Source organism: Balaenoptera borealis, assembly GCF_965194805.1.
Source record: "Balaenoptera borealis genome assembly, chromosome: 11".
Taxonomy (NCBI): Eukaryota; Metazoa; Chordata; class Mammalia; order Artiodactyla; family Balaenopteridae; genus Balaenoptera; species Balaenoptera borealis.
This window is the reverse complement of record NC_138868.1, coordinates 66562924-66589646: the sequence shown is the minus strand read 5'-3', so window position 1 is coordinate 66589646 and position 26723 is coordinate 66562924. Positions and strand designations below refer to the sequence as shown.

The window sequence follows — 26723 nt, the reverse complement described above, 5'->3', positions numbered from 1 at the left end:
TTATCTGGTTTTTTGTTTTTTTTTTTTTGAACACTTTAGGAAATTCATTCGAACAAATTTTCAGTATATTTCAACTCTAAACTGTGGCCAGTTAAGGAAGAGACAGATGTGGGGAGGCAGAGAGAAAGGGGAAAGAAGAAAGAGGTATTAAAGAAGACATTACACAAACCCACACTCAGTGATGAGAGAAACGGTTCAGGAGCAGAGATGGAGAAACCAAGGGGCCCAGTGAGAGAGGGCGAGAGAGCAAGAGTGAGAATGAGAGAGAATTAAACAATGGGTTACAATGGCAGAAAGCCATTATGTACTTTAATTCTTATCTAAAATTTAAGTAAGAGTATTTTTCAAACACTCACTCTCACTTTTGATGGAGAATAAAATCTATATCCTATCTCTGAAAACTAAAAGAATTCATATTAATTGACAAGAGAAGGGAGGAGGGGTCTTCTTTTACAGAGAATTATTCTGAGCTATTTCTTTTTTTCATGTACTGCTACCAAAGATTTTTACAATCATGTTGTATTTTCACAGCTATAACCACTAGTGATAATATCTCTGTGGTTGTCTGGTAAGTAAGAAATAATTACCATAAATCTAAGGGCTAATTCCAAAGGGAGGATTCAGTATCTGTAATAAATTTAAAGTAGGTTGATTGGTTTGAGCCAAAATTAAGGTTTAACTTTTCTCAAAATCACTTCCCTGTCAAATATGCCATTTTCCATTCTATAGAGTTATCATGTTTATTTTTCAAAAATTGGATCCCTTGACTTTTTACCATTTCTCCAATATAAAACAGATTTCTACAACAGTTAAGCAATGGAAGTTGATCTTTTAGCTCTATTGAGTTTATTTGGAGTAGTCTAACAGAAAAGAACCAACAGCAGACTTGAAGTATTAAGAGTGAGTATAGACTTGCATCCTCTCCAATCCGGTATCACTCATTACCTCACCAAGCTTCAGGTCCATTATCTGTACAATTGACAGTTTGGACTAGACCTCGTCAAAGTTAACAACTGGTAGAAATGGGTTGATGGCTCATTTGGGGGTGAGCAATGAAACTCTCTTCATATCTCTTCAAATCAGTAGCAGCAAAGAAAAAAAATCTTCCTGACACTAACATTTCTTCCTTTCTCCCAGCCTAGAACGTTCAAAGGTCATTTGCTCACAGGCAGTCAGTCACCTTTTGAAGCCGTAGAGGCCCATGTAGCCAATTGGAAGTAGCCAATGCCATAACGTATGAGTTCTTTTTACCTCAGTGCTCTGTGTTCTAATATCTCAACTCACTGCATGCTTAGTAGCCACTGCATAACTGTGACAGAGTGGAAATGTGTTAAGACTCAGCTCTGTATCCTACAGATTGGTACTTTTAGAAGTGGAATTTAGACAGTCACTCAAAATTGCTACTGACTGCAAATAAAACACTGTAGGATAACACTGAACAGCTAACCAAACTTAAGAATAAGTTAACATTCTGAAAAAAACACTACAGTAAAAAAATGTGATTGGGAGTGAAAACAGAATAGTATCATTTTCAATGTAGGTCCAAACAGATTGATGTCAGCTTTGTTCTTAGCATTTCTGTACTGAGCATTGGTAATCTTGTCACTTGAACCCAAAAGCTAGAAAGTTTTCCATATATATCAATTTTCAGATAGCTCAACATGCTGAGCATGGAGGTTGAAGGAAGAAGCATTTAGAAGAGCCCGTCTACCAATCCTACAAGTCCTGGAAAATAAAAGCACAGGGTACTATGTGAAGACACTGTATACCTAAGACATACCTACAGATGTGTCTACAGGAACTGACAGTGGTGGTATTGCTCATCCAGTGTCCTCAGATTGGAAAATTATTTCAGAAATGCTTCTCTGGAAATATGTGTGTGTGTGTGTGTGTAAAATCCTATAAATAATCACATTAACTTTCCCTCTTTACATCTCCATCCCCATATAAAGGCTGAGAATTCACGAGGTTCTAGTATCTTCCAGCATTTTTACATTGCATGAGGTGCTTTAGAAGCTATCGATTTTCAGAATTATTTTAAACATCATTCCTGAAAGTATCTTTATGCAATGAGTTTAGCCATTGATAAAGGGTAAAATGAGAAAGGTAAAATCAGGTCGTATCCAAATTACCTCCTCATTCCCTAAAGCTGAAGACAAGATTAAAGATTTACCAAAATTCTCCCTTGGTTATTAGCAAAGGAAAATTTACCATTTTATTTGAGTGGAGATGAAAACCTTGCTATCTTTTTAAGAAGCCTAAAAGTAGTACTTGTTTAAACTTCTTGAAGTTATTCCAAAACTGTCTTTCATCATGCTGAGGTCAAGTCACCTTCTCACATGGGATTATTTTCTATTTCAGGTATAAGCTTGAAAGTTTAAAAAAAAAAAAAAAAAAGGTCTCTGAAGAGAAAGTGAAACAGACAGGCTTTTTGTTATTCTAAAGTGTACTGTCATGGAAAATTCCAGTGTCACCAATATGACAATAGGTACATTTTGGAGGACAGAAATCTATTGCTTCTTCATAGCTGAATATTTATATTTTTAGCTGAATAATTATTATATTCTTGTTCCTAAGGTATGAAATAATGAATTTCAAGGAAATGGGAAAAGATTATTTTGATTATATCAATGTTGGAAGCTGGGACAACGGAGAATTAAAAATGGATGATGATGAAGTATGGTCCAAGAAAAGCCACATCATCAGATCCGTGTGCAGTGAACCATGTGAGAAAGGCCAGATAAAGGTAAAGTGGAGTCTGTGTTTCTTTAATTTTTGTTGTAAATTCAAAAGTATTCACTAGCATTGACTGTTTTTAACAAGTTTAGATATTTGTTTTGCCTTTTCCACTGTAAGCTTCTAATTTTTAGAAGAAATTTTTTAATTCTTTTCTCATTAATTCCTTATGATATCTAGTAAAACCCACAATAGCCTTAGTAGTTGGACTGGCTGAAGCAATTGATGAGTCAAGCCCACACCCTTTCTACTCATATAAGCCTTTAAAGACATGCTTCCTGGGAATAAATAGCTCACAGCTGGAAACCACATCAATTTCTAATTAACTTAAATATTTACCAAACTCCTACTAATGTAATAGTTTACATTAATGGGACAAAAATAAGCCAGACACGTTTACTCTTAGAAGATTTATAGTGTAGATGAGGAAAAATATCATGGGCACAGATAAGTAATGTCATGTGAAATGTGATGACTTCATTAAGAAAGAAAAAAAAGGGAGCTAAATAAGTTCATACAAAAGAAAGGGACAAGGACTTCCCTGGTGGTGCAGTGGTTAGTAAGACTCCACACTCTCAATGCAGGGGCCCCGAGTTTGATCCCTAGTCAGGGAACTAGATCCCACATGCATGCCGCAACTAAGAGTTTGCATGCCACATCTAAGGAACCTGCACGCCACAACTAAGGAGCCCAGGAGTCACAACTAAGGAGCCTGCCTGCCGCAACTAAGACCCAGCACAACCAAATAAATAAATATATATTTTAAAAAATGAGTTAATATATGTCAAATAGTACAGTGTTGTGTACATGGTGCAGTAAAGGTGCAATAAAAATTTTTTTAAAAAGGGACAGATTTCTTCTGAATAAAATGTCAGACACTGAACCATGAAAAATGGATATGACTTCAGAGACATGTAGGGAAATGATCATTTATGTAGAGGGAATAATAACAGGAAAGGTACAGAAGTAGTCAGATTGTTCTGGAATAACAGTGAATAATCTAGGGGGCTTTGCTCTAAATGGTTATTGTAAAAGAGAAAGTTGCAATGATAGATTGAAGCCACATTTGCGGAGAGTTTTGGATGCCATACTGAACAGGCTGAACTTAATTTTTTATTAACCAGGAGTCTGAGAATAATTTTGACCAAGATGCTGACATATAATAGGTGAAGATGCATGGGTAGAGTTACAAAACATAAAGAAAGAAAGAAGAGACAAGTTAGAAGGACACTGTGATAGTGGTGACAAGGTCCCTGAATTATGGAAGAAACAGTGAGAATGGAAAGGGGGTAGGGGAGGTATTTGAAAGAAACATTACAGAGGTAGCCTCAATCAGCCCTGGCTATCAACCACAAAGCCTAAAATATTTACTATCTGGTTCTCTGCAGAAAAAGGTTGCCGACTCTTAATATTCAGTGACGGTCTGCATCTTGGCCAGTCATCTGGCAGTTAAACACTTCATGTGAAATTCTTTTTAGACTCACTAAGAATATCAATTGTTCATAATTTCCAGTTCTTCCCAGAGAAAGATTCGTCTGTATAAATTACTACATGCAAGTTGTCTCTGTTTTGACCCTTCACAGCAATATAGTTTGAGCCTGTAACTTCAAAATGTTGAATATCTGTTTCAAGAGATTTCTTTATATATACTTTGCTACCCCCTTCTCCTGGGAATAACTTAGCCAGTGGAAGAATCTGACTCCCTATTATCATATTTTCAATACTAGTTAATTTGTTAAAATGGTTATAGAGTCTTTTTTTAATCCCAAATTCTGTTCTCCTAACCAGATCTCATTTTCACTCCATTAAATATACAATTGACTACATTTTCTTGATATGGTTTAATTAGGTCACTGAACAACTTCAATAATGATATCAACACATCACAGAATTGTTCAGATTTGTTAACTCAGTGCCCACGAACGGACACTTAGTCTAGCAAAGGTTCAAATATATAACATACTGTTATTCATAAAGAAAGCATCACTACTTCCAGGGTGCTTTTTTACACTTTTAAAAAAATTATTTATTTATTTATTTATTTATTTTTGGCTGCGTTGGGTCTTCGTTGCTGCGCACAGGCTTTCTCTGGCTGCAGCGAACATGGGCTACTCTTTGTTGCGGTGCGCAGGCTTCATATTGCGGTGGCTTCTCTTGTTGCAGAGCACAAGCTCTAGGCGTGTGGGCTTCAGTAGTTGTGGCTCGTGGGCTCTAGAGCACAGGCTCAGTAGTTGTGGCGCACGGGCTTACCTGCTCCACAGCATGTGGGATCTTCCCGGACCAGGGCTCAAACCCGTGTCCCCTGCATTGGCAGGCGGATTCTTTTTTTTTTTTTTTTTTTTTTATTTTTAAACATCTTTATTGAAGTATAATTGCCTTACAATAGTGTGTTAGCTTCTGCTTTATAACAAAGTGAATCAGTTATACATATACAATATGTTCCCATTTCTCTTCCCTCTTGCATCTCCCTCCCTCCCACCCTCCCCATCCCACCCCTCTAGGTGGTCACAAAGCACCGAGCTGATCTCCCTGTGCTATGCGGCTGCTTCCCACTAGCTATCTATTTTACATTTGGTAGTGTATATATGTCCATGACACTCTCTCACCCTGTCACATCTCACCCCACCCCCTCCCCATATCCTCAAGTCCATTCTCTAGTAGGTCTGTGTCTTTATTCCCGTCTTGTGGCAGGCGGATTCTTAACCAGTGTGCCACCAGTGGAAAAAAATGGATATTAATCTGAAAGAGAATTGTCACCACCTCCTGTATTCAAAATGAGTGTGAGGGGCTTCCCTGGTGGCGCAGTGGTTGAGAATCTGCCTGCCAATGCAGGGGACACGGGTTCGAGCCCTGGTCTGGGAAGACCCCACATGCCGCGGAGCAACTGGGCCCGTGAGCCACAACTACTGAGCCTGCGCGTCTGGAGCTTGTGCTCCGCAACAAGAGAGGCCGCGATAGTGAGAGGCCCGCACACCGCGATGAAGAGTGGCCCCCACTCGCCGCAACTAGAGGAAGTCCTCGCACAGAAACGAAGACCCAACACAGCCAAAAATAAATAAATAAATAAATAAATTTATAAAAAAAAAAGTCTGATAAAAATGAGTGTGAAACAGAACATAAATAACAAACGAAAAAAAGTAAAACAAATCAGTTCTGAATGATCAGAAGAAGACAGTAAGTTGTCACTATTTATTAAAAAAAAGATTGTAATATTGGAATTAATCTTGGAAAAGGGCATGAGCTTATTCTGGTAAAAAAACTGAAATTTACAAAGCAATGCAAATTGAATCACAGTAAGTTAGCACATTTCTAAGAGGAAAAACGCAACTGCTTTTGTTTGCCAGGCTACTAAGAAAGAATCCTTCAGCATTTGAAATGTGCCTCCTTGCATTACAAAATCTAGTAACTGTCCAGTGATAGTTTTACCAAGTGTGGTTGAAGTCACCCTGAAAATGAAATTCATGTCTCTATATGGATACTTATATGTATATTACTAATAAAACAGTTAATATTTTTAAAGTGTTCTACAGTTTCCAAATCATTGTGATATTCTATTTAATCCTCAGGAAACTCTATAAAGGCAGGTATTATTTTAAAAGCATTAGTCTCGGTTGGATGAAACAGGATCAGCTGGGAGACTGCTCAAGGCTGCACATTATTTAGTGGCTGTAAGTAAGACTAGAACCTTGGTGCCTCTTGATTCTCAAGCCAGTATTCTTTCCCCCACATCTTTCAAAATATCACAAACTCTATCTTTATACAGACCAATAAGACTCAATATTTATAAGCATGGCCACGAAGTCCAACAGGCATTATTTGATCCCTCGTTTACCCACGTGTTGTGTGAACTCACTACGCCTTAGTTTTCGTCCCTAAAAAAATGAATAAAATAAAACCAACCACCTTATACAGAGCTGTTCCAGTGTTTCAATGAGATGACATGACATGGCATGCACTAAATCACCAGCAGTCAACATTATTATGAAGAATGCTTTCAATAGATTAAGCAGGTCTAATTAGCAATTTTACCTAATTGATCTGGTTATTTTAGGGAAAGGATGTTTCAGGCCCTTCTGTCATCATTTCCTACTTGTATTGTTGCGATGTCAAGAGTCAGCACAAGGGACAGTACACAACAGAAGAAAGGGGTGCCAGCCTACAACTGTATTTGGCTACAGATATCTAGACATTATTATCAAAGGTCATTAATAGAGTCAGCATCTAAGACAAGGATAAGAAGTGTAACTACTCCTGCGTCTGGTTATTAATCAGAGTTTTAATTATTTATGAGAATGTTTAATGAATGCTATCTCTATTCCACAAAGGCTACTCATGCACCAGTGGTGGAAAAAAAATAAAAGACATCCATTTCTAAAGGATAATATCTAGGACTCTTTCAATTGTTAAATTATTTCAATTATTTTCTATTGCCTTAAAAAAATTAAACACATGAAGAGGTATATAATAGTCTCAGTGACCTTAACCATCTTCATCCCAAGCAAATCAAAACTACTAGAATAGGAAGGAATGGGCTGAATTATTGAACCAGATTTTTAGTAGAAACAGTCCAAGAGGTGATCTCCAGAAAAAACTTCATCTTCTGCCTCTTAATTCAAAATAAATTCCTAATTATTTTTTATCAATATGGATAGATTTTTGAACTTTAGCAGGTATACAATGTGGGTTTTTTGGCTAACAATTATTCAACTAGTGGAGGGAAGCCAAGGTAAATCCAGAGAGCAAAAGTTCTTAATTTGAAGCAAAGAAAGGCACAAACTCTGGGAAAAATTCAGTTACATACACACATACAGAAATGTATATATATTCACATGTGAGCGCAAACACGGACGATTAATACAGGTATCTAAAGCTAATTACCAAAGATTTGCACTTTATTTCATTCTTGACCCTGTCACCAACAAATTTTATGATGTTGGACTGGTTGCTTAAACTCAGCCTGTTTCTTTAATTGTAAAATGAGAATATTAATACTTACACTGCCTCTCCGAAAACGTTTGAAATAACTTACGTGAAAGCCCCCTTCTGCTTTGTAAAGCAGTACATCTGAATAAAGGGTTGCTGGATTTTTATCTATGTGAAAAAATAATCAAAATTTTAAATATTTGCCTTAGGTGATCCGGAAGGGAGAAGTCAGCTGCTGTTGGACCTGCACACCTTGTAAAGAGAACGAGTATGTCTTTGATGAGTACACCTGCAAGGCATGCCAGCTGGGGTCCTGGCCCACTGATGACCTTACAGGTACATGTATCACAATGTCAGCACAGGTACATCCCCCAAAATCAACTCAAAAAGGACACAGACATGGGAGGAGGGGGGTTACATCTCCAAGCATTTCTCATCTTGGTGGAATTGTTTATGCAACAAAGAATTCCCTTAGGAACAGACGCCTTCCCAACACCTGGGCTAATCATGAAAATCTTTAGATCGCGCGGAAAAATCGGCCTATATTCCTGCCCTCACCCCCAGACTAGATCAGAATCCTTAGGTTTTTCTACTGGGCATTTTCAGTCCATCTTCAGGATATTCCCAGAAGTTCCTAAGCAGGGCCCCAGTTAACTGTGATTTGAGGTGTAGAGAGAGAAGTATTAGCCGGAAGAGACTAAAATATGCCATGACATAGCCAAGAACAAAAAGGTAGCACAGAATTAGGTAGAATTTGTTCTAAAACTCTTTGTTTCTCTTATTGCTTTTCCTTAATCTAAACCACAAACTTCCAACTCATGAGTTTTCAAATAATGTCAACACAGGGTAAGGCTCATCTCTGCTTGGTTTGGGGGGAGTTTGGGGAGGGGGGTTACTTTTTTGTTTGTTTCTTTGATGTTTTGGTTTAGGAGTTTTTTCCTCCAAAAATGTGAAGGAATTATTGTCATTGTGTTCTCAATATGATATTTCATAGCTATTTCTAATCTTTACATTATGAAAACAGGATACCTTCCATCTTTCCTTCCAATTCCTTCAATAAACATTTAGCAAATACATATTAGATGCCTATTTGCCTACCACTGATATAAAGACGTAAAAATGAAGTTATGCCCTCTGTCGTCAAGAAGTTAATGAGGGAGGTAAACAGTGAAAATGTGATTACAATAAACGACACAGGTTTGCGGACATGGAGTATGAGGAGGGGACCTGTGAAACTAAGTTTTCCAGGGAATTAAGAGAAAAAGACGTTCCAGGCAGAGGGCCCACCACGTGGTATGTCAGGTCACCTAGTGGTTTTACAGTTAAGGTGGATTAAGCACAAACTCCTAGAGGCTAGAGAATTATAACGTCATCAGTGTTAGACTCGACCCCTCATAGCACAAGAGATTATCCATGGTAGTTGTATTAGCTTATTCCAAAAACCTGGTTCTAAAAATCCTGTGATTCTGGGCCTTTTGAGGCCAGCTCACATTAAGACTTGTTTTCAGTGACTGGTATTTATGCAGAAGACATTCCTTTTCTTAAAACAAAAAATTTAAAAATTCTGATTTAATAAAACACCCAAGTACCTTGTGTCCTATTTTCACCGTTAGATGATAAGCTTTCTGATACTCATACATCCTGCTATCCCCAGAGCCAAGTCAGTGCTGAACACAGAGTCTTTAATAAATTTAGTTTACAGATAAACTAAAGCACACACACGCACACACGCACGCACACACACATACAGTAAAAATGTAAGAAAGAAAAAAATATGATTGGTTCTCTTGTGAGGGAAATGAAGAGCAGTTTTGGTGATCTTTTCCTTTATACTACTTGTTTACTTTTTCTAATTTCTAATTTCAATATGGATTATCATTAAACTGAAAAACTATTTCACAGATTCAACTATCCACATGGCTAAGCACCTTGAACGTGAATATGCAGATGTAATTTTTTGTCCTATGTTTTGTAAAACTATCACAATGAACATGGTCTGCTTTTTCATTCATTCAACAGAGAAGTATTTTGTTATTACTATTTGCACTATAATAATAGGTGCTGGAGAAATTGGGGTTAAAAATAGACATGGTTCTTATATCACTTACCATCTTGTTGGGAGAGAGACATTTCTTTCTCTCTCTCTCACACACACACACACACACACACACACACACACACACACACTCTCAGACACATACAGACAGGCATGGACAAATTGTGTTAAGTAGTATGAAGTAAAAGAACAAGAGTAAAAAAAAATGAAAATATTAGGGGAGACATAATTTAAATTTGTGGTCATAAAAGATCTCTGAAGAAGTGAAGATTAGCTGAGACCTAAATGATAAATACAGAAATAGCTATCAAAACATGATGAGAAGGGCATTTCTTGCTGAGGCAAAAGCATATGTGAAAGTCTGTTTATGGGTAAGCCAATGGAAAAACGATGTCAGAAGAGATCAGAAAGGTAGCAGGGGCTAGATCATAGACTGTATAGCCTTGTAGAACAGGTTCAGGATTTGAGTGTTTAATACCAAGTACAATGAGAAACCTTTGCAGGGACTGTAGGAGAAGAAGAAAACATGATTGGATGTATAATTTTAAAACATTACTCTGGTTGCTGTGAGGGAGAATAATTTGGATAGGGATGGAAAGTGGAACCAGGGAGATAGGCAGGATGGTTACTGCAGGTTGCCACTGCAGGCACCAAGAGCTCTTGGTGTCTTGGGCTAAACAGTGCATTGGAAGATTTCAGATATACTTTGGAGTAGAACCAACAGGACATACAGATGAATTGGTTGCAACAGATATTAAGTAAGGATACCAAATTTTCTGCCTTGAGGAAAATTTGCATTCTTTGATAAGAATCAATAGTTTGGTTTTAGACAAGATCAGCTTGAGATGCCTTTGAGATTTTCAAGTATGAATTAATTAATTTAACAAATTAAGGCCTTAGTTTGTGCCAGAAATGTAATAGAAACTGGAAATGTAAAATTTAGTCTAAGTTTCCAAGAAACTTATAATCTAGTGGGAGAAAAGCATATAAATAAGTAACCATGCAGTAGACTAAGTGCTGTAGGTGAGAAATGAGCAAAGTATTATGGAAAAATGGAGAAGGGCACACCTAACCCTGGAGAAATTAGAGAAGGTTTAGTCTTGAGGCATAATCTTTCAGCTCATTTTAAAAAAAGTGAAGAAGATCCTATTGGGAAAAGTGTGCAGCACTGAGGCTATGAACGGCACCAGCATCCTCCTAATTTCTCCAAACAAAAAGAAGTGAGTCATCTGAACTCTTCTCTCTTCTTGGCAACCCGTATCCAGTCACTTAGCAAGTCTGCTTATTTGCATTGCTAAATATTCTTCTCCCTCCTTCCTCTCCATTTATTGGTACAACTCTTCCCTTGACTAAGTTATCATCTCACGTTTGACTACTGCAGTAATTTCCCAGTTTATTTCCCTACTCCCAAATTTATGCTACATGCCTCCAAGTTTGTTTTTCATCTTGCTACTAGATAATGTATCCAAAATACAGATTTGTCCCTTTCATTTCATTGCTCAACACTGACCAGTGTTTTCATATCTCTATGGGATATGTCCAAGTTTTTCAACATGGCATACAAAATTCCCTCTCTCCCTCACCCTCCTATGATCTTCCTAATTTCAATCACCACCACTTTATTTTTTTATTTTTTTTTAATTATTTATTTATCTATTTATTTATGGCTGTGTTGGGTCCCCGCCTCCGCGCGAGGGCCCTCTCCAGTTGCGGCGAGCGGGGGCCACTCTTCATCTTCATCGCGGTGCGCGGGCCTCTCACTATCATGGCCTCTCTTGTTGCGGAGCACAGGCTCCAGACGCGCAGGCTCAGTAATTGTGGCTCACGGGCCCAGTTGCTCCGCGGCATGTGGGATCTTCCCAGACCAGGGCTCGAACCCGTGTCCCCTGCACTGGCAGGCGGACTCCCAACCACTGCGCCACCAGGGAAGCCCCACCACCACTTTATAATTCTCATTTTACATTCTAGTATCAAGGGCTGCTTATAATTCTCATCTACACACAATGCTATCCGACTCCTCCACGTCCGTACAGGGGTCACCTTCCTTGCCTGGAACACACTTATTCCACTTTGTTTACTCCTGCTCACCTTTCTTACTCAGCCCAGATGTCACCTTCTCTATGATGCCTTCTTTGTGGTACTTAGACTAGTAAGTCCTCTATTTTGTATTTCTTAAACAAATTCTGCTTCCCTCTTTACATCATTTTCAAACTGGATTTTAATGGTCTATATCCTTATCTGCATCCCCTACTGAATCATTAGTTTCTCAAGGACATAACCATATCTCAATCACCTTTGCATTCCTAGCATCTAACACAATGCCTGACACAGAGCAGGCACTCAGTAAATGAGTGTCAATCTGCAGTAAATGATGGGGAGTGTTACAAATGAAGATGGAAGTAAGTATTAGGGCCATCCTCTGAAGACAGCCTTTAACTAAGGAGTTTGGACTTTATCCTATAGACAAGTGTGAGGCCAGTGAAGTTTTTCAAACAGAAGAATGAAATGATTTTCCTCTGGCTACATGCATACATGTGAGTGTGTGTGTATATGTGGGAGGGGAAAGAAAGTGGGAGGGGAGAAGGGAGAATAAATACCAAACCTGAAAAGGTCTCCACATTGATATTATGTGAGATTTAACCTTCCATTAAGATCTCCAGCACTTTTCCAAAGAGCCTATAGCTGTTTGCAGCCCATCTCATTGACTCTGATTCAAAGTAACTTGGCACTTGGCACTGCTAGCTAAGCCAGAAGACTGCTCTGATGGCTTCAGCTATTCCAAAGCCTGCCACAGAGATGCTTGGGGCTGGCTTCAGAGGATACTGTAAGTCTTTCTTCTACCCTCCCGGCTTACAGTTACCCCACTTCAGCCTATAACGTGACAGCTCAGGTCACTTTGGGTCAGTGCCTCCATTGTGATAATGGCAACTGACACATACATGTTTCCTGTGTGCCAGGAACTCTTTGAAGCATCTCACAAATGTTAATTCATTTAATCCCAACACAGCTCTATAAGATTGTTAGCACAGTTAGAAATCTTAGAATTGAATAATTGTTTAGAGAAACAACTAGGAGTGGCAATCAACTGACATTAACGTCTATATTCTATTTAGCCATTTACTTTTATATATTCATAGAAAGATGTCTGAAGTGAACATTACCTTAAGAAAAAATGCTTATGAGTGGTGAGATTGTGGGTTACTTTTTTGCGCACACACATACACACACACGTATGTGCGTATAATATTGAATTATATTAAGAGCATGTATTTTCATCAATATATCCATGAAAATAAATCTTAAGCTAGCCATATTTTTAATAGTCATCATAAACTGGCAGGAACCAGGAACCGGGAATTAAGAAGGGAAAGAAAGAAAACCAGGCATGAAAACCAGGAAGAAAAGAAAGAAGATTTTAAATGGAGGATGAGGGTGGTACCTAACAATATTCCTAATTCAAATTATTTTCATTAAGTACAGCAAGTAGTTATTCTTTCTCTAACAATCTTCAGGTATCCATGTTAGCAGTGAATAGGATAAACAGGACCCCTGCCCTCAAAGTGATTATCATCCTAAATATTGACAAGTAATAATAAGATGCTGAGTGTTAACAGAGAAGACCAGAATGGTGTAGAAGCCTGTATCAGTGGAAGCTACTTAGATGAGGTTTAAAGTTGCCTCTTCAAGGAACTGTATACATGCAAGAATTAAAGTAAAGATGGAAGTTGGCCATATTCAAATGAAAGAGAAGAGTGTCTTGGACACAGAATACAGAAACTGAGGAGGAACTGGGAGCACAGGGGCATGGGGGGAGGGACTGAGACAGGCAAGCCAAGCAAAGGCCAACTCTCGCAGGGCTTCGTAAGCCATGGTAACTATTTTAAAGTTTATTCTAAGGGAAATTAAAAGCCATTATTTATTCATTCAGCTATCTATCTAGTCATTCACTCAACAAACATATAACTAGCACTTCCTCTGTTCCCGGCAATGTTCTAAGTGCTGAAAATATTTCTCTGACCAATACATAAAATTCTCTGCCCTTATAATGTTTACATTCTAGAGAACAGTTTTAAACAGGGCAATTATTATCTCCAGGAATATCCAACAATTGAATAAGAAAGGAAATGCAATCATGATGGACTGCTTTATAAATATTATGCACACAGTCAAAATGCAAAGTGTAAATATTGTTTAAAAACATGAGTAGAAAGGATACTGATTTCAGAATGATGGTTTCATCTGGAGAGAGATGGGAGGGAGTCAGGATTTACAAGAGAGGTTTCAATTATATCTGCAAGCTGTGTGTATATGCAATTTGAAACAAATATGACAAAATATCAACATTTGTTAAATCTGGATTTTTACGTTTGTCCTGCACTTCTCTGCATATTTAAAATTTTTATAATTTAAAATACTTCATATGATCTGAGCTATTTAAATACTGAATACTAGAAGATAAATTTTTTAAATAAAGACTAAATTGGGGACTTTAAAAGAAGGAAGAGAGAAAACCACAGGAAGGAAATTTTGCAAGTCACAATGTGAATCTGTTGGTGGTTTGGACTGTGATGATGTAGTGGGAATAAAGGGCAATGAAGAGATCAGAAATTTAAATCAACAGGAGGAGGGCATTGTTTCGCTGAGAGAAGAACAACTGCAATGTGGTCTGGTTTGAAAGAGGAAGGAGGAAAAAATAGTGGAAGGCAACAATTTGGCTAGGCACTCAGATGATTCCCTACAAGATTCTGCCAAGACAACTTTTTCACTGCACACCGTTCCCCACCAGATACGTGCAAAAACTGTCCTAGAAAGAATCTTTGTTTTCTCTCAAAGAATTTGGGATGGGTTATAAGTAGCAGATCTTTAGCTGCCCAGTCCAAAGCTAAAGCCATGGAAACCCTTTCAGGTGGGTTTGCCAACTCTGGCAACCTTCCAACAAACCCAAGTAAAAGGAAAAAGAAAAAACAACACGGCTTTCAAAAAGTAACTCAGTGGGAAGCTTTATGACAGAAAGTTAGAATGATTTCCTGCTTCTCACGCGCAAAGAAATGTATCTTATTTATTTTAAGTGCAAAGCTGTAAAATGGAAGGAGGGCAGTGCCTATCAACCTTTGAATGTCAATAGGAACATTCTCTAGGAAGTTCCTTTCGTTCCCTAAGTTACCTAATTGCTTGGGAGGTTGGAACCTTTGTATCTTCACTTCAGGGGCAAAAAGAGAACAGAGTCAAACAAAAGGGAGTTGGTGGGAAGCTGGGAGGGACTGCAGGATGAGCTCCAAGGAGGCAGAACCACTGACAAGTTTTACAACTCCAGCATTTGAGTTACTCTCTTCCTATAAATACTTCCTTCATTTGTGTTCCTCAGTTTGTCCCGCTTTTCTTGGGACTTTTTTTTACCTTTTAATAAATAAGTAAATAAAAACGTGGGGAGAAGCGCTTTTCATCACCAATATTTTTTTAACATCCTTATTGGAGTATAATTGCTTTACAATGGTGTGTTAGTTTCTGCTGTATAACAAAGTGAATCAGCTATACATATACATATGTCCCCATATCTCTTCCCTCTTGCGTCTCCCTCCCTCCCACCCTCTAGGTGGTCACAAAGCACCGAGCTGATCTCCCTGTGCTGTGTCATCACCAGTATTTTTAACTATCTTATGCATTATCCTTTTGAATCCTATGAGGTAGCCTTTATTATTTTACAGCTGAATTAATTAAGACCCAGGAAGATTCTATAAGTTGCTCAAGGTCACAAAACTAGTGGAAAATCAAACCCAGGCACTGTGATTCCACCATTTTCTGCTACACCACATGCCTTTCTTCACAATCACGTCTTGGAGCCCCATATTTCCAGGAAATTACAGAAAGAGAAAAAATTCAGCTTTCAAGCTGGTCACATGTTAATTATCTCCAGGTTGCTATGATATTTTTCATTTCAAATGTGTGTAAAATGTGCTGCCCATTTGATTACTACAATTCAATTTGGATGAGGAAAGGGTAAAAAAACCCTTTCCATTTATTATGTGTTTCTGATTCTTTAGGGGAAATCTGTTACGAATTTAGATGAGAAATATGTGTTTTTTATTATTACAATTTTAATAAATAGTTCCTGTTAATATTTTTAAAGGAACAGGTTTTCATAATGGCGACCTCTAATTTCTTGGCTTATCTAGGTTACATAATAATCTGAATAGGAACACATGCTCTACAAGCTGGTTATCCTATCACTCATTCATTCAGCAGAAGTTGTTTTTTAATCAAGTTTCTACACTGTTTTCAACACTGTGCTAGGTTCTATTGATAAAGATACAAATGCAAGGTGTCTGACCTTCCATTTCCATGCCATCAAATGTCCACAGTAGAAGAAGGCTGACTTACATAATTGCATTAAAAGTATAACATATGATACATACGATAACTGAATTGTGCATTGGTGGCATGCAAGATAGAAGTACTCATTAGCAAATAGCTCCAACTTGGTTCAAACAAAGCACTGGGCACTGGACACATAGTGATCATGGAGCCACAATTCCTACACTCGAGTATTCCAGAGCCTGGCAGACACACACACAAATAAAGAGCAATTTCAATACATTAAGTATGCCAGGCATATAGTAGAAACTGATTTAATGTTTGTCCAATAAATAATGAGAGAGAGGAGGAATAAGGGAAAGAATGAATGAATGAATGAACAGACCAAGAAAGGGAAGGAACGAAGGTGCAAGAAAATAAAGTGCTAGCCTGAGAGTAAAAACTAATTACACTGAGGAGAGAAAATTAACCAGGTCTTGGAAGTTCAGTGGTACCTTCTGGGAAGAAATGGAAATAATGCATGTGAAAATGAGAAGTTAACCAGGTAAAAGGGAGAAGGATTTTCAAGGAGAAAGAAAAGCCCTAACGAATATATCTAAGGAATGTGTATTCAAAAATATTTTTCCCAACATAACCAAGCTGTTTTGAGTCAAGTGAATCACTATTTCACATTCACTTTTCCTATCAAAGCCTATTTATGGAAACCATCCTTTTCTAAAGACCAAGCATCATAATGGTGACCAGCTGTAAAAGGAAGTGACTACTTTACTTAACAATAGAATCCCCCCACCAAGGTCCCTAAGCACTTTCTAGATTTTCCTTACATTCGTTACATAGACTCACCAATACTATCTAAGGAAGGTGAAATTTATGACAAATGTAGTATTAAAAAATACAGCTGAAATTTTTGGCTGAATGTGAGATATGTCCGGAACAATTCATCTTTATTATTTTCCAATAACATAGTGGTTTAAATCTCAAAAGGGTTGGAATTAGACACATCCATGTTGAAATCCACACTCCACCAATGACTCACTGTGTGACTATAAGCAAAAATAAATTTCCTTCTCTGAGCTTCAACTTCCTCTTACATAAAAATGGAGGTAACAGTAGTAACTAGTTCACAGAATTATTGGAGAGGTTAAATAGCACACAAATAGTTTAGTACCTGTTAACAGTTCAGTTATATTAACGATTATCACTCTACTGTTAATTAAGTTTAAAAAATATAGTGATGAGAAACGAATATAGAGATAGATTGATTGATTTAAAGATAAATGAGAAAATTTGGAGAAAGTTCCAACCTCTATTGAAAGTCTTCCCCATTTGAAAGTAAGATCCTCTAAGTCAATGATTGTCTAGCCCAGTAAATGGCACAGAATAGGCAATGAATTTGCATTTGTTGAACTAGCTTACTATTATAAACATCTCTTTTAATGTCACTTATATTATCTTCTTAGCTTTCTGATTCCAAATGAATGGGTTACACAAGGTTAACGTGATTTGGAAACTCCAGACAGATAGTCATGAGCCACAACAATACTAAAAGGCATCTGGCATGTTTCTTTTTTTTTTTTTTTTTTTTTTTGATTTCTTGTTGTTTCCCATTTATTTCTTTTAGGTTCTAGAGTGCTGATAAATTCAACTACAGTGCCCACTCTTTACTGATTTTCTTTAGATTAATATATTTTGCTCCTATTTTGTTATCAATGCATGCATGACAAGAAGTACAATAATCACGGCTTGTACATTAACAACTGGATGCATAAACTAACCACATTTGTTATTTTCTGTTAATGTTGGTTGTTTCCAGTTTGCCAAAGTACATTAAAAACATATTATGTGAACACTAAAATTAACATATTTTAATACAGTCACCTGTTTTTGTCTTCCATTCTAAATTGAAGTCTATTACTAAGACTGATGTTTTATTCCTCTTATGCTTGAAATTGAATTCTTTTTCTTTTCCTGCCATCTTTTTTTTAATCACTCTCCCTGATCAAAAGATTTTCTGATTTCAGTGGATAATAATGGCATCATTATCCACTTTTCCTGTTTTCCTCAATGACAAGAAAAAAAATTAACCTTCTCAGAGGGAATCTAGCATCTATTGCCTTCAGTGTTTTTACATTTATATCTAACTCTGTGTTTGAAATAAAAGTAAGAATAGAGTTTTGGAGTGTCCCAGGGCTCAGTCTTCACCCTCTTTTCTATCTACATTTGCTTCACTGGTGATCCTACCCAGTCTCTTGTTCTCAGTTATACACTGAAGATTTCTGAATTTAAATATGTAGCCCAGACTTCTCATCCAATCTCCAGACTTGAATATTCAACTGCCTACTTGACATATTTATTTAAATGTGTGATAGATATATCAAATTCTACATTTCCAAAACTGAAATCCAGGTCTTTACCTTCCTGATCCCCAAGGCTGCTCTATCCTTAGCATTCTATATTTCACCTGATGGCAAATCCATTCTTTCAGTAGCTCAGGCCAACAACTTTGGAATCATCTTTTGCGTTTTCTCATATCCTTTGGTCAATGGGTCAGGAAATTCCATTGACTCTTCCTTCGAATACAGAAGTCTACCACTTCCCATTACCTCCACTGTAAGATCCTGGTCCTGGCAATCATTGTTAATCATCTTACTAGTGAAATAACCTCCTAATTCATCTTCCTGATTCCCCCCCTTGTCAATAGCCCGGGCAGAGATACCGTTTTAAAAAGTAAGCCAGATCACGTTATTCCATTGTCTAAGAACCTACAATAGTTTCCTCTCATTCAAAGTCAAATTTATGTTCTATATGACCTAGCCTTTTGTTATGTATCTGGACTATATTCCTCTTTATTACATCTCCCTCTATCCCCCAACACATTGGTCCTTTTGTTCTTCTGTTAAGATATCTGGAAGGCTGTTCTCCTAGGGTCATTGCCCTAGCTGTTCTCTCTGCCTGGAATGCTCCACCCCAGATACACATACTGCTGCTATCCTTGCCTCCTTCAAGTCCTTGCTCAAATGTCTACCTTGACCAACGTGTTTAGTACTACAAACGGTCCCCTTTACCCTCTCTTCTACCTCTTACTTTCCCCACTTCATATATAACCTTTTATTCCATTATATTGTTAATGTATTAACTTATTTTTGCTGATCATATATTGTCAGTCTTCCCAGTTGGAACACAAGCTAAAGGGTAGGGGGTTTCTGCTCGTTTTGTCCACTTGGGAATAACAAGCTCCTAGAACACAGCAGACACTCAATAAATATCTGAGTCACAAAATCAGAAAGGACATTTGGATGGAAGATCAACCACAGGAGGAAAATGCTTTTTACTATGCAGATTATTTGCAAAAAAAAAAAAAAAAATGACTGACTAAAACCAGAGGAAAGGGAGCCTGAAAAGAGTCTAGCAAACCAGGAAATTAATTGAAAGTAATTGTAAAACCCTCATTATAGCTCAAATCATGTGTGTAAAATTCCCTTGATCCTCTATTGGTTTTAAAGTGATGACTTTAATGTTTTATTCTAGTAAAGTACAAAAATAGTTTTAAGCATTTTATTTTCTCAGTCCTGAAAAATTGCTTCACTGCTATTTTTCAGGTAATCGGTCTTTAATTTCTCATATGCAAATTCTTCTACAAGGGTTTCTCCAGATTAAAACCCTCATTATAGGGAAGGGAGTTCTGTATTTCCATTTTACGTATAGAAAAATGGAGACAAAACTAAAACATGCAAGGACGGTTCAAATATAAAGAGATCCTTGGTAATCCAGTCATCCACGGGCAGAAAGCAGGCTGAAGAAGCTACTTGGTTGTAAAATGTGCCCTCTCTCATAAAAATGGAAAAAAGACTCAGATGGAAGGATCCCCATCCAATGAAAATATCTCTGAATGCTCATTGTTACTAAATAAATTCCAAAAAAGTAAAAAAAAATGGAGACACAAATAACTAGAGGAAGCGTCTCGTATTCACCAGAAATATTTGTGTGCAAGCTAAAAATGAAGTGCATGTCTCCTGATTCAATTGTTCTCTCCTCCATTAACGTAATCATTCATTCATTCAACCTGTTGAACTGCACGTTGTGTACTGGCTACTGGCTTGGCACAGCAGAGCAAAAGGCAAACAGTCCCCTGCTCTCAATTTGCTCTCCGTCTACTACATGAAACAGAGAAGCAAGCTCACTCTGAGCATAACAGTTGTGCTATTATGTGCAAAAAAACGTTGTGCAAGCGCTGTGATAGACACCGGCATAGGGAACTGCTTGACCACATGGGAGGAACCTGTCACTCCAGGAATCAGAAAAGCCATCCTCAAAGAAGAGCTGGAAAATGAACGAGGAATGAGTTAGCTAGTGAGGGGAGAGGGGAAAGGTAAAAATGGAGCAAAGTATTCCAGTCAGCACATTTTATTTAAATTCATGTGCTGTGTTTTTCCTCTCTTATTCATCTGCAGTATGACCGGAAGTCATATTTTTCCAAAGCTGGTCCCTACAAATGTGCATCTGTGATAATTCTTCCCCTCAGCACTCTGCAGAACTATTAAATCATTCTTTATGCCTAATTATGAAATTAATCTTTGCATACAATTTCAAATTCCCCTATAAAATGTAACCAATAAAAAAAATATAAAAGCTAAATAAAAACTATAGCCCTGAGTTGTCAGCTCTCTGAGGGAATTTTATTAAGGGAATCTAAAACAAAAAAATATGCAATAAACCTTGAAGGGCGTGAAATAGCCTGGGTCCAATGATAAATGGGTGGCTGTGAGTCCTCTATGTGGCAATGTTAGGAATGTTCTACAATCAATCCTTGTTCTCATGTGCTGTGGGTACTTGGTGCCCATTCAGAAAAAAATTTCCACACTAGGAAACTTTAGGGACACAAAAGTAAAAATTTACCAATCAGTGTCTGGCTAGCAACCCTCAGGACATGTAAGCCAGGATGAGAACCTTGCTGAAGAATTTGAACCAATGAGATTTCTCAGAAGGGAGCATGGATCTATGTCAAATATTTATGTCAAATGTCAAATACTTATGACCACTAGCCCCTCCTTGCACATGGCAGACATTGCTAATTATTCATGATTCTCCTTCCTACTAAGTAACCTCAAGGCCCCTTTGAAAGGAACACTTTGATCAGTTTGTCTCTACTGAGGTAACATAAGTCAATCAGTTAATCAATCAATCAAAAGGTTCACAGGGTTTTAATCTCAGCCCCAACACGTCAGATTAAACCTCATATCCTTCCTCTGTAAAACAGAGTTAATAATACCTACCTCACTTGTTTATTATGAAGATTACCTAAAATATCTAGGATAACACCTGACATTTAGTAGGCATTCAATAAATGTTAGTTTCTGCCCTTTTTTTAATGCTGGCATAAACAGGAATAAAGTGGCTTCCCATTGAGGCAGTTTCCATAAAACCTACCAAACATTTTGGATAGAGACTAAATTTTCATTTGAGGGAGGAATCATGGTTATGTTTTATTTCATGCTAAGGTAATGGTAAAATCAATCAACTCTAGAAAATGCCTTTTTGGGAATGCCTTTTTTTTTTTTTTTTGAGAGAGAACAACTCCAAATTATCTTTTATTTATACACAAAGGGCATATTTAGCAAAAGACACGCTGAGAAAAGAGTCGCCATGGCCCAGGAGACAGGGCAGGGAGGCGACAGGCCTTCTGAGGCCCTGCTGGGGAGAAGGGGTCCGGGAAAAGCGGTGAGAAGTCCTGGCTAAGTGCTGAGTGGCGGGGGCCCCAGAAAGGAGAAAGCTCCAGTCGGATCACCACTGTTGGCAGGTCATGGGTGGGATTCACAGTGACCTCGCTGCTAACTCTTTTGGGGGTTTCCAGTTAGTGCTGCCGACTGGAGTGAGAGCCGCCCACTGGTTCCTGGAGGGCACCCACCAAAGGACACCAAAGGACAAAGGCTTCCCTGGTGGTGCAGTGGTTAAGAATCCGCCTGCCAATGCAGGGGACATGGGGTTCGAGGCCTGGTCCGGGAAGATCCCACGTGCCGCGGAGCAACTGAGCCCGCGTGCCACAGCTACTGAAGCCTTTTTGGGAACAGTGTATCTGAACTTTATACTAAACGACACTTGTTAAAGAATGACTTCTGTTACTGCCTCCCTCTTTCTTCTACTCATAATTCCCAGATCCAATGAATTACTCAAAATTAGATTAATCAGTCAATCACAAACACTGATCACTGCCAAGTTAGTACCTGGAATATTTCTAATGTGAGACATGTCACACCCCTAGGCAGAAGGAAGCCTTTGAGGTGCTTACTTAGTTTTGCCCTCTCTGGTTCAGAATCCTGACTCTAAAATTCAGGTGGAATGCACTGAATTTAGATTTCTATGTAAAACAGTACATAACAGTTCTGCAACTTGGACTTCCTAAAGGCAACAAAAAGGTTTGCTGAGAATGACTTGATCCAGACACCAGAATGCGAATCTGATTATACTTTGATTATATAGTAGATATATTAATTTGTAAATTGCTGTACTAACCACATGAGTGAGGCACCGTGCTCAGTACCATGGTTCCATTCGTGAGCAAAAGAGGCAAAGTCTCTGACATCAGGGTGCTTTAGTGAAGTAGGGAGGATAGACCTAAACAATATGACGTCTCTCTCAACCTCTCTCTCTCTCACACACATGCACATATACACACACAAAATAGATTAAAATTATAGTAAGTGCTACAAAGAAAAATAAGGTACCCAAATATTACACGCACACACACACATCACTTCCAGTTCTTCTGAAATATGGAAGTAATGAAAAACTTTAGCTTAGGCTAAGTGAAGAGAAAATATTAAATGGGCAGGGTTATGAACAAGGCAGAAAGAATTCTGAGTCTGCATCACTCTGCTATCTCTAACCAACACCCTAGAGATCCAAATCCAGACACGTAAAGAAGGGAGGAGAGGCAGACAAATGGTCTATTGATGGAACAGATTGCAAGCAGGCATGATGTTGTTAGTCCCTAGTCAACACCCTGTACTCTGGGCAGATCTATTGTTCACATATGAGAGGAGAGTTCCACAACAGCCCCGAATGAGTTTCATATACCTGAAATGGCCTGACCAGCAGCGGACAACACATACATCTGACTCTCAAAGATTCTCAGCAGCAACTTCCTTTCCTCCAAAATTATACAGGAAATATGGAGCTTGTTAAGAAGGAGTTCCTGCCTAGTCAACTTACACAACATCAGGCAACTGTCCCAGGATCTTTGACTCCTCATTCCTTCTGCCTGAATAGACACTTGGAAGAGGGTTTGAGAATGCAACAGTCTAGGAACTATTAACTACAGGAATATTACTCCTGCAAGACTAATACCCAAACAGTAAGCATGAGTACCAGTTATTGCTAAGCGGTCATATCATTTTTAGGTGTCCAGGAAATCAGTGAGCCATCCATCTCCCATTAGATGTATGGGAAGCACAGTAGTGGAATCATAGGATAATGTGGATAATACAGTTTTGGCAGCTCTCCTTCCCTTTAAAAAAAATTGTTGTATTTTCTGCTGGAGAGGGTGTGGAGAAAAGGGAACCCTCCTACACTGTTGGTGAGAATGTAAACTGGTGCAGCCACTATGGAGAACAATATGGAGGTTCCTTAAAAAAAAAAATAGAACTACCATATGATGCAGCAATCCCACTCCTGTGCATACGTCCAGAGAAAACTCTAATTCAAAAAGATACATGCACCCCAGTGTTCACAGCAGCACTATTTACAATAGCCAAGACATGGAAGTAACCTAGATGTCCATCGACAGATGAATAGATAAAAGAAGATGTGATATATATATACACACACGTGTGTGTGTGTGTGTGTGTGTGTGTGTGTGTGTGTGTAATGGAATATTACTCAGCCATTAAAAAGAATAAAATAATGCCATTTGCAGCAACACTGATGGACCTAGAGATTATCATACTAAGTGAAGTAAGTCAAACACAGAAAAACAAATATCATATGACATCACTTATATGGAATCTAAAAAACGATACAAATGAACTTATTTACAAAACAGAAACAGACTCGCAGACAAACTTATAGCTACCAAAGGGGGAAGGGGGTGGGGGAGGGATAAATTAGGAGTTTGGGATTAGCAGATACAAACTACTATATATGAAATGGATAAACAAGAAGGTCCTACATATAGCACAGGGAACTATATTCAATACCTTGTAATAAACTATAATGGAAAAGAAAAAAACTGTTGTCTTCAATATATGTCACCTCAAGCTATGAAAGGATGAATTATACTGGAGAATCACAGAATACGGATCAAGCATGAAAGGGGAGGAAAGTGAGAAGTGGATAGCCACCTAAATAAATGTCATCAGAAAACAGGTCTTGATTTTATAATTTATGCCTCATATGCATTTCTAGAAAGGAATGTAATAATATTGTGCATCTTCTAAGAAACTCTAATATGCTTGTTAGGAGGGAACTTCACCAATATGATCAAGATCCTTTAATCTAAAATATAAAAAGCATACGCTAAACTGATTATAGTAAAACTATAAAATATATATTCTACAGATTCTTAGTTAACTTCTACATACCCTTCCAGTGATAACTTACCAGTACACTGAGTACTTCCAATACTGAGTACTTACCATTACACTAAGAATGAAACAGGGATAAAAAAGAAAACCATTAATGCAGAAGAGGCCCTAATTCACAGAAGAAAATAAGGAAGAGATTTAGGAAGAATAACAGTGTATTCAGATGTTTGTAAACCAATGCAAAGTAGGCGTAGTAATTAATGAGAATCTAAACTTATATCATAATAAGGTTAGCAGTATCTCAATATTCTGAGATTTGATAGAACTTGTTCATGATACCACCCCCTGTTCAGAGGAAACAGAACTAAAAGTAGTAAAGGGGGAAAATATAAGAGATTGATATGCCACAAGGAGAGCTATCTGGAAAACTGAAGCTCAAAGCTTTGTGCAAGCTCTCTGGGTAAGGATTTTTAAAAAAAAAAGAAAGAAAGAAAGAAAAACTGAAGTGACATGGTTAGAGGAGGATACGGTGGGCCATCCAATTAACCACTTTCCTTTGGCTTCTGACACACTTCCTTCCTTCTAGCTGATCTAGCTTATACCTTCCCTGACATATCCTCTTCCTCTGCGCTTCCTTAAGTTTGGTGGCATACCAGACTTCCAGGCTCTGCTCTCATCTATATCCATGAATTTCCTTACTGATTACATTTACTTCCATGTATCTTATTTCCACCTATAAAGAGATGATTCCTAAAGCTATAACTTCTACCCTGATATCTCTTCTAAGCTTCTGCTTCCATCTGCTCTACTCATCATAAACATTTCAAACACAACACGTCCAAACTGGAACTAGATATCATTCCTATAAAATGTGACGCTTTTCTTCCAACAGCCTGCATCTTAGTTAACAGCACTGCCATCAGCTTGGTTAGAAGCCTCTCTCCTGACTCTGCTGTCTGTCTACCTCATCTTTTCTTTCAGTCCTAGCTCTGAAATGTCTTTACCAGCTGAATGTTCTTAGGACAGTGGCTTTTAATTATTGCCCTAACATCCCTTGCCTGTCCTATTGTGATAGCCTTCTAACCATTTTATTCACCTCCAGTCTCTACCTGCCATCCAGACCTCCTGTCTTTCCAGTCTATCTTCCCCCACTATTAATCCTGGCCTTGAGACAACATAGCTCATGGAAGGCCTTAGGTAGGGTTAGGGTGATTGCATCTAGTAATTATCATATAAGACATTCTCACACTGGATGAGGAGTCAGCCTGATAATCTCTAAGCTTGGGCTGCCAACCAAGGACCAGTTGTATAGTCATTGAGCTTGCTGATTCAAAACAAAATTCTTTTGTCCCACCCCAAATGTACTGATTTGAAATCTCCTGAGTTTAGACTCGTGAACTGTATTTTTGTAGACTCTCCAAGTGACTGTGATGCACATCCACTCTTGGAAACTCTAAGCTCTTATCCAATTTATAAGATTCAGTGATTATAACACTATAATCAGAATCCAATATTTTCTATTCCAAGAGAATAGTTTCAAAAGTATTTTGTGCAATGGCAGCATCATTAAACTGAAGTCTTTGCAGTGGTTCACGTTAAATGAAAAAAACATTCATGTGAATATATAAATTCTGACAACTTTGAGAAAATAATCACAGCACATTAGAGGCATCCCTTATACACATTTCTTCCAACACATGTATCTAATGGAGATCTCTTAAGTTTCACACATGATGTTAACAGGTGGCACATGAAGAGTTCAAGAATATATTTGACATAAAAACAGTGGTGAATGTTATCACAGAGAAAACATTCAGTAATTAGGGTGCTAATGACGTTTAGATAAAAGCAGTTAAGATTTAGCAGAACAACAGGGGGGAAAAAAAGGAGTAAAGTGAAAGCCCTTAAATATTTATATATTTTTTCAGGTGATTCTCTTTAGCTGTTGAAAGGATTCCTGCTTCATGTACCACATAACATCTTTCCTATATCAGTAAATTACTATGGACATTTAGTAGCTCATGACCTAGCAGGGGAAACAGACCCCTATAGAATTAACTACAGTAGATAATGAATTTCATTGTCACATCAGTGTTATAAATAAGCTGTCATGGAAGAATAAAGATAGGAATGATTAGTCCCTATTTTCTTGTCGTAAAATAGTCTCTATGAAGAAC

At 37.9% G+C, this 26723-nt stretch overlaps 1 protein-coding gene and 1 long non-coding RNA gene across 7 annotated transcripts in view; one reads left to right on the top strand and one right to left on the bottom strand.

The window, feature by feature from the left end:
- Nucleotides 1-26723, bottom strand: part of LOC309605137 — a 394782-nt gene that overhangs the window by 135672 nt on the left and 232387 nt on the right. The window lies entirely within an intron of this gene.
- GRM5 (glutamate metabotropic receptor 5) overlaps nucleotides 1-26723 on the top strand; it is a 547875-nt gene that overhangs the window by 457716 nt on the left and 63436 nt on the right. For all 5 annotated transcript variants that reach the window (XM_082340447.1, XM_082340448.1, XM_082340449.1 and 2 more), the window contains 2 exons: nucleotides 2578-2746; nucleotides 7869-7995. In XM_082340447.1, the coding sequence (XP_082196573.1) occupies nucleotides 2578-2746; nucleotides 7869-7995 (296 nt within the window). The remainder of the gene's footprint in view (nucleotides 1-2577; nucleotides 2747-7868; nucleotides 7996-26723) is intronic.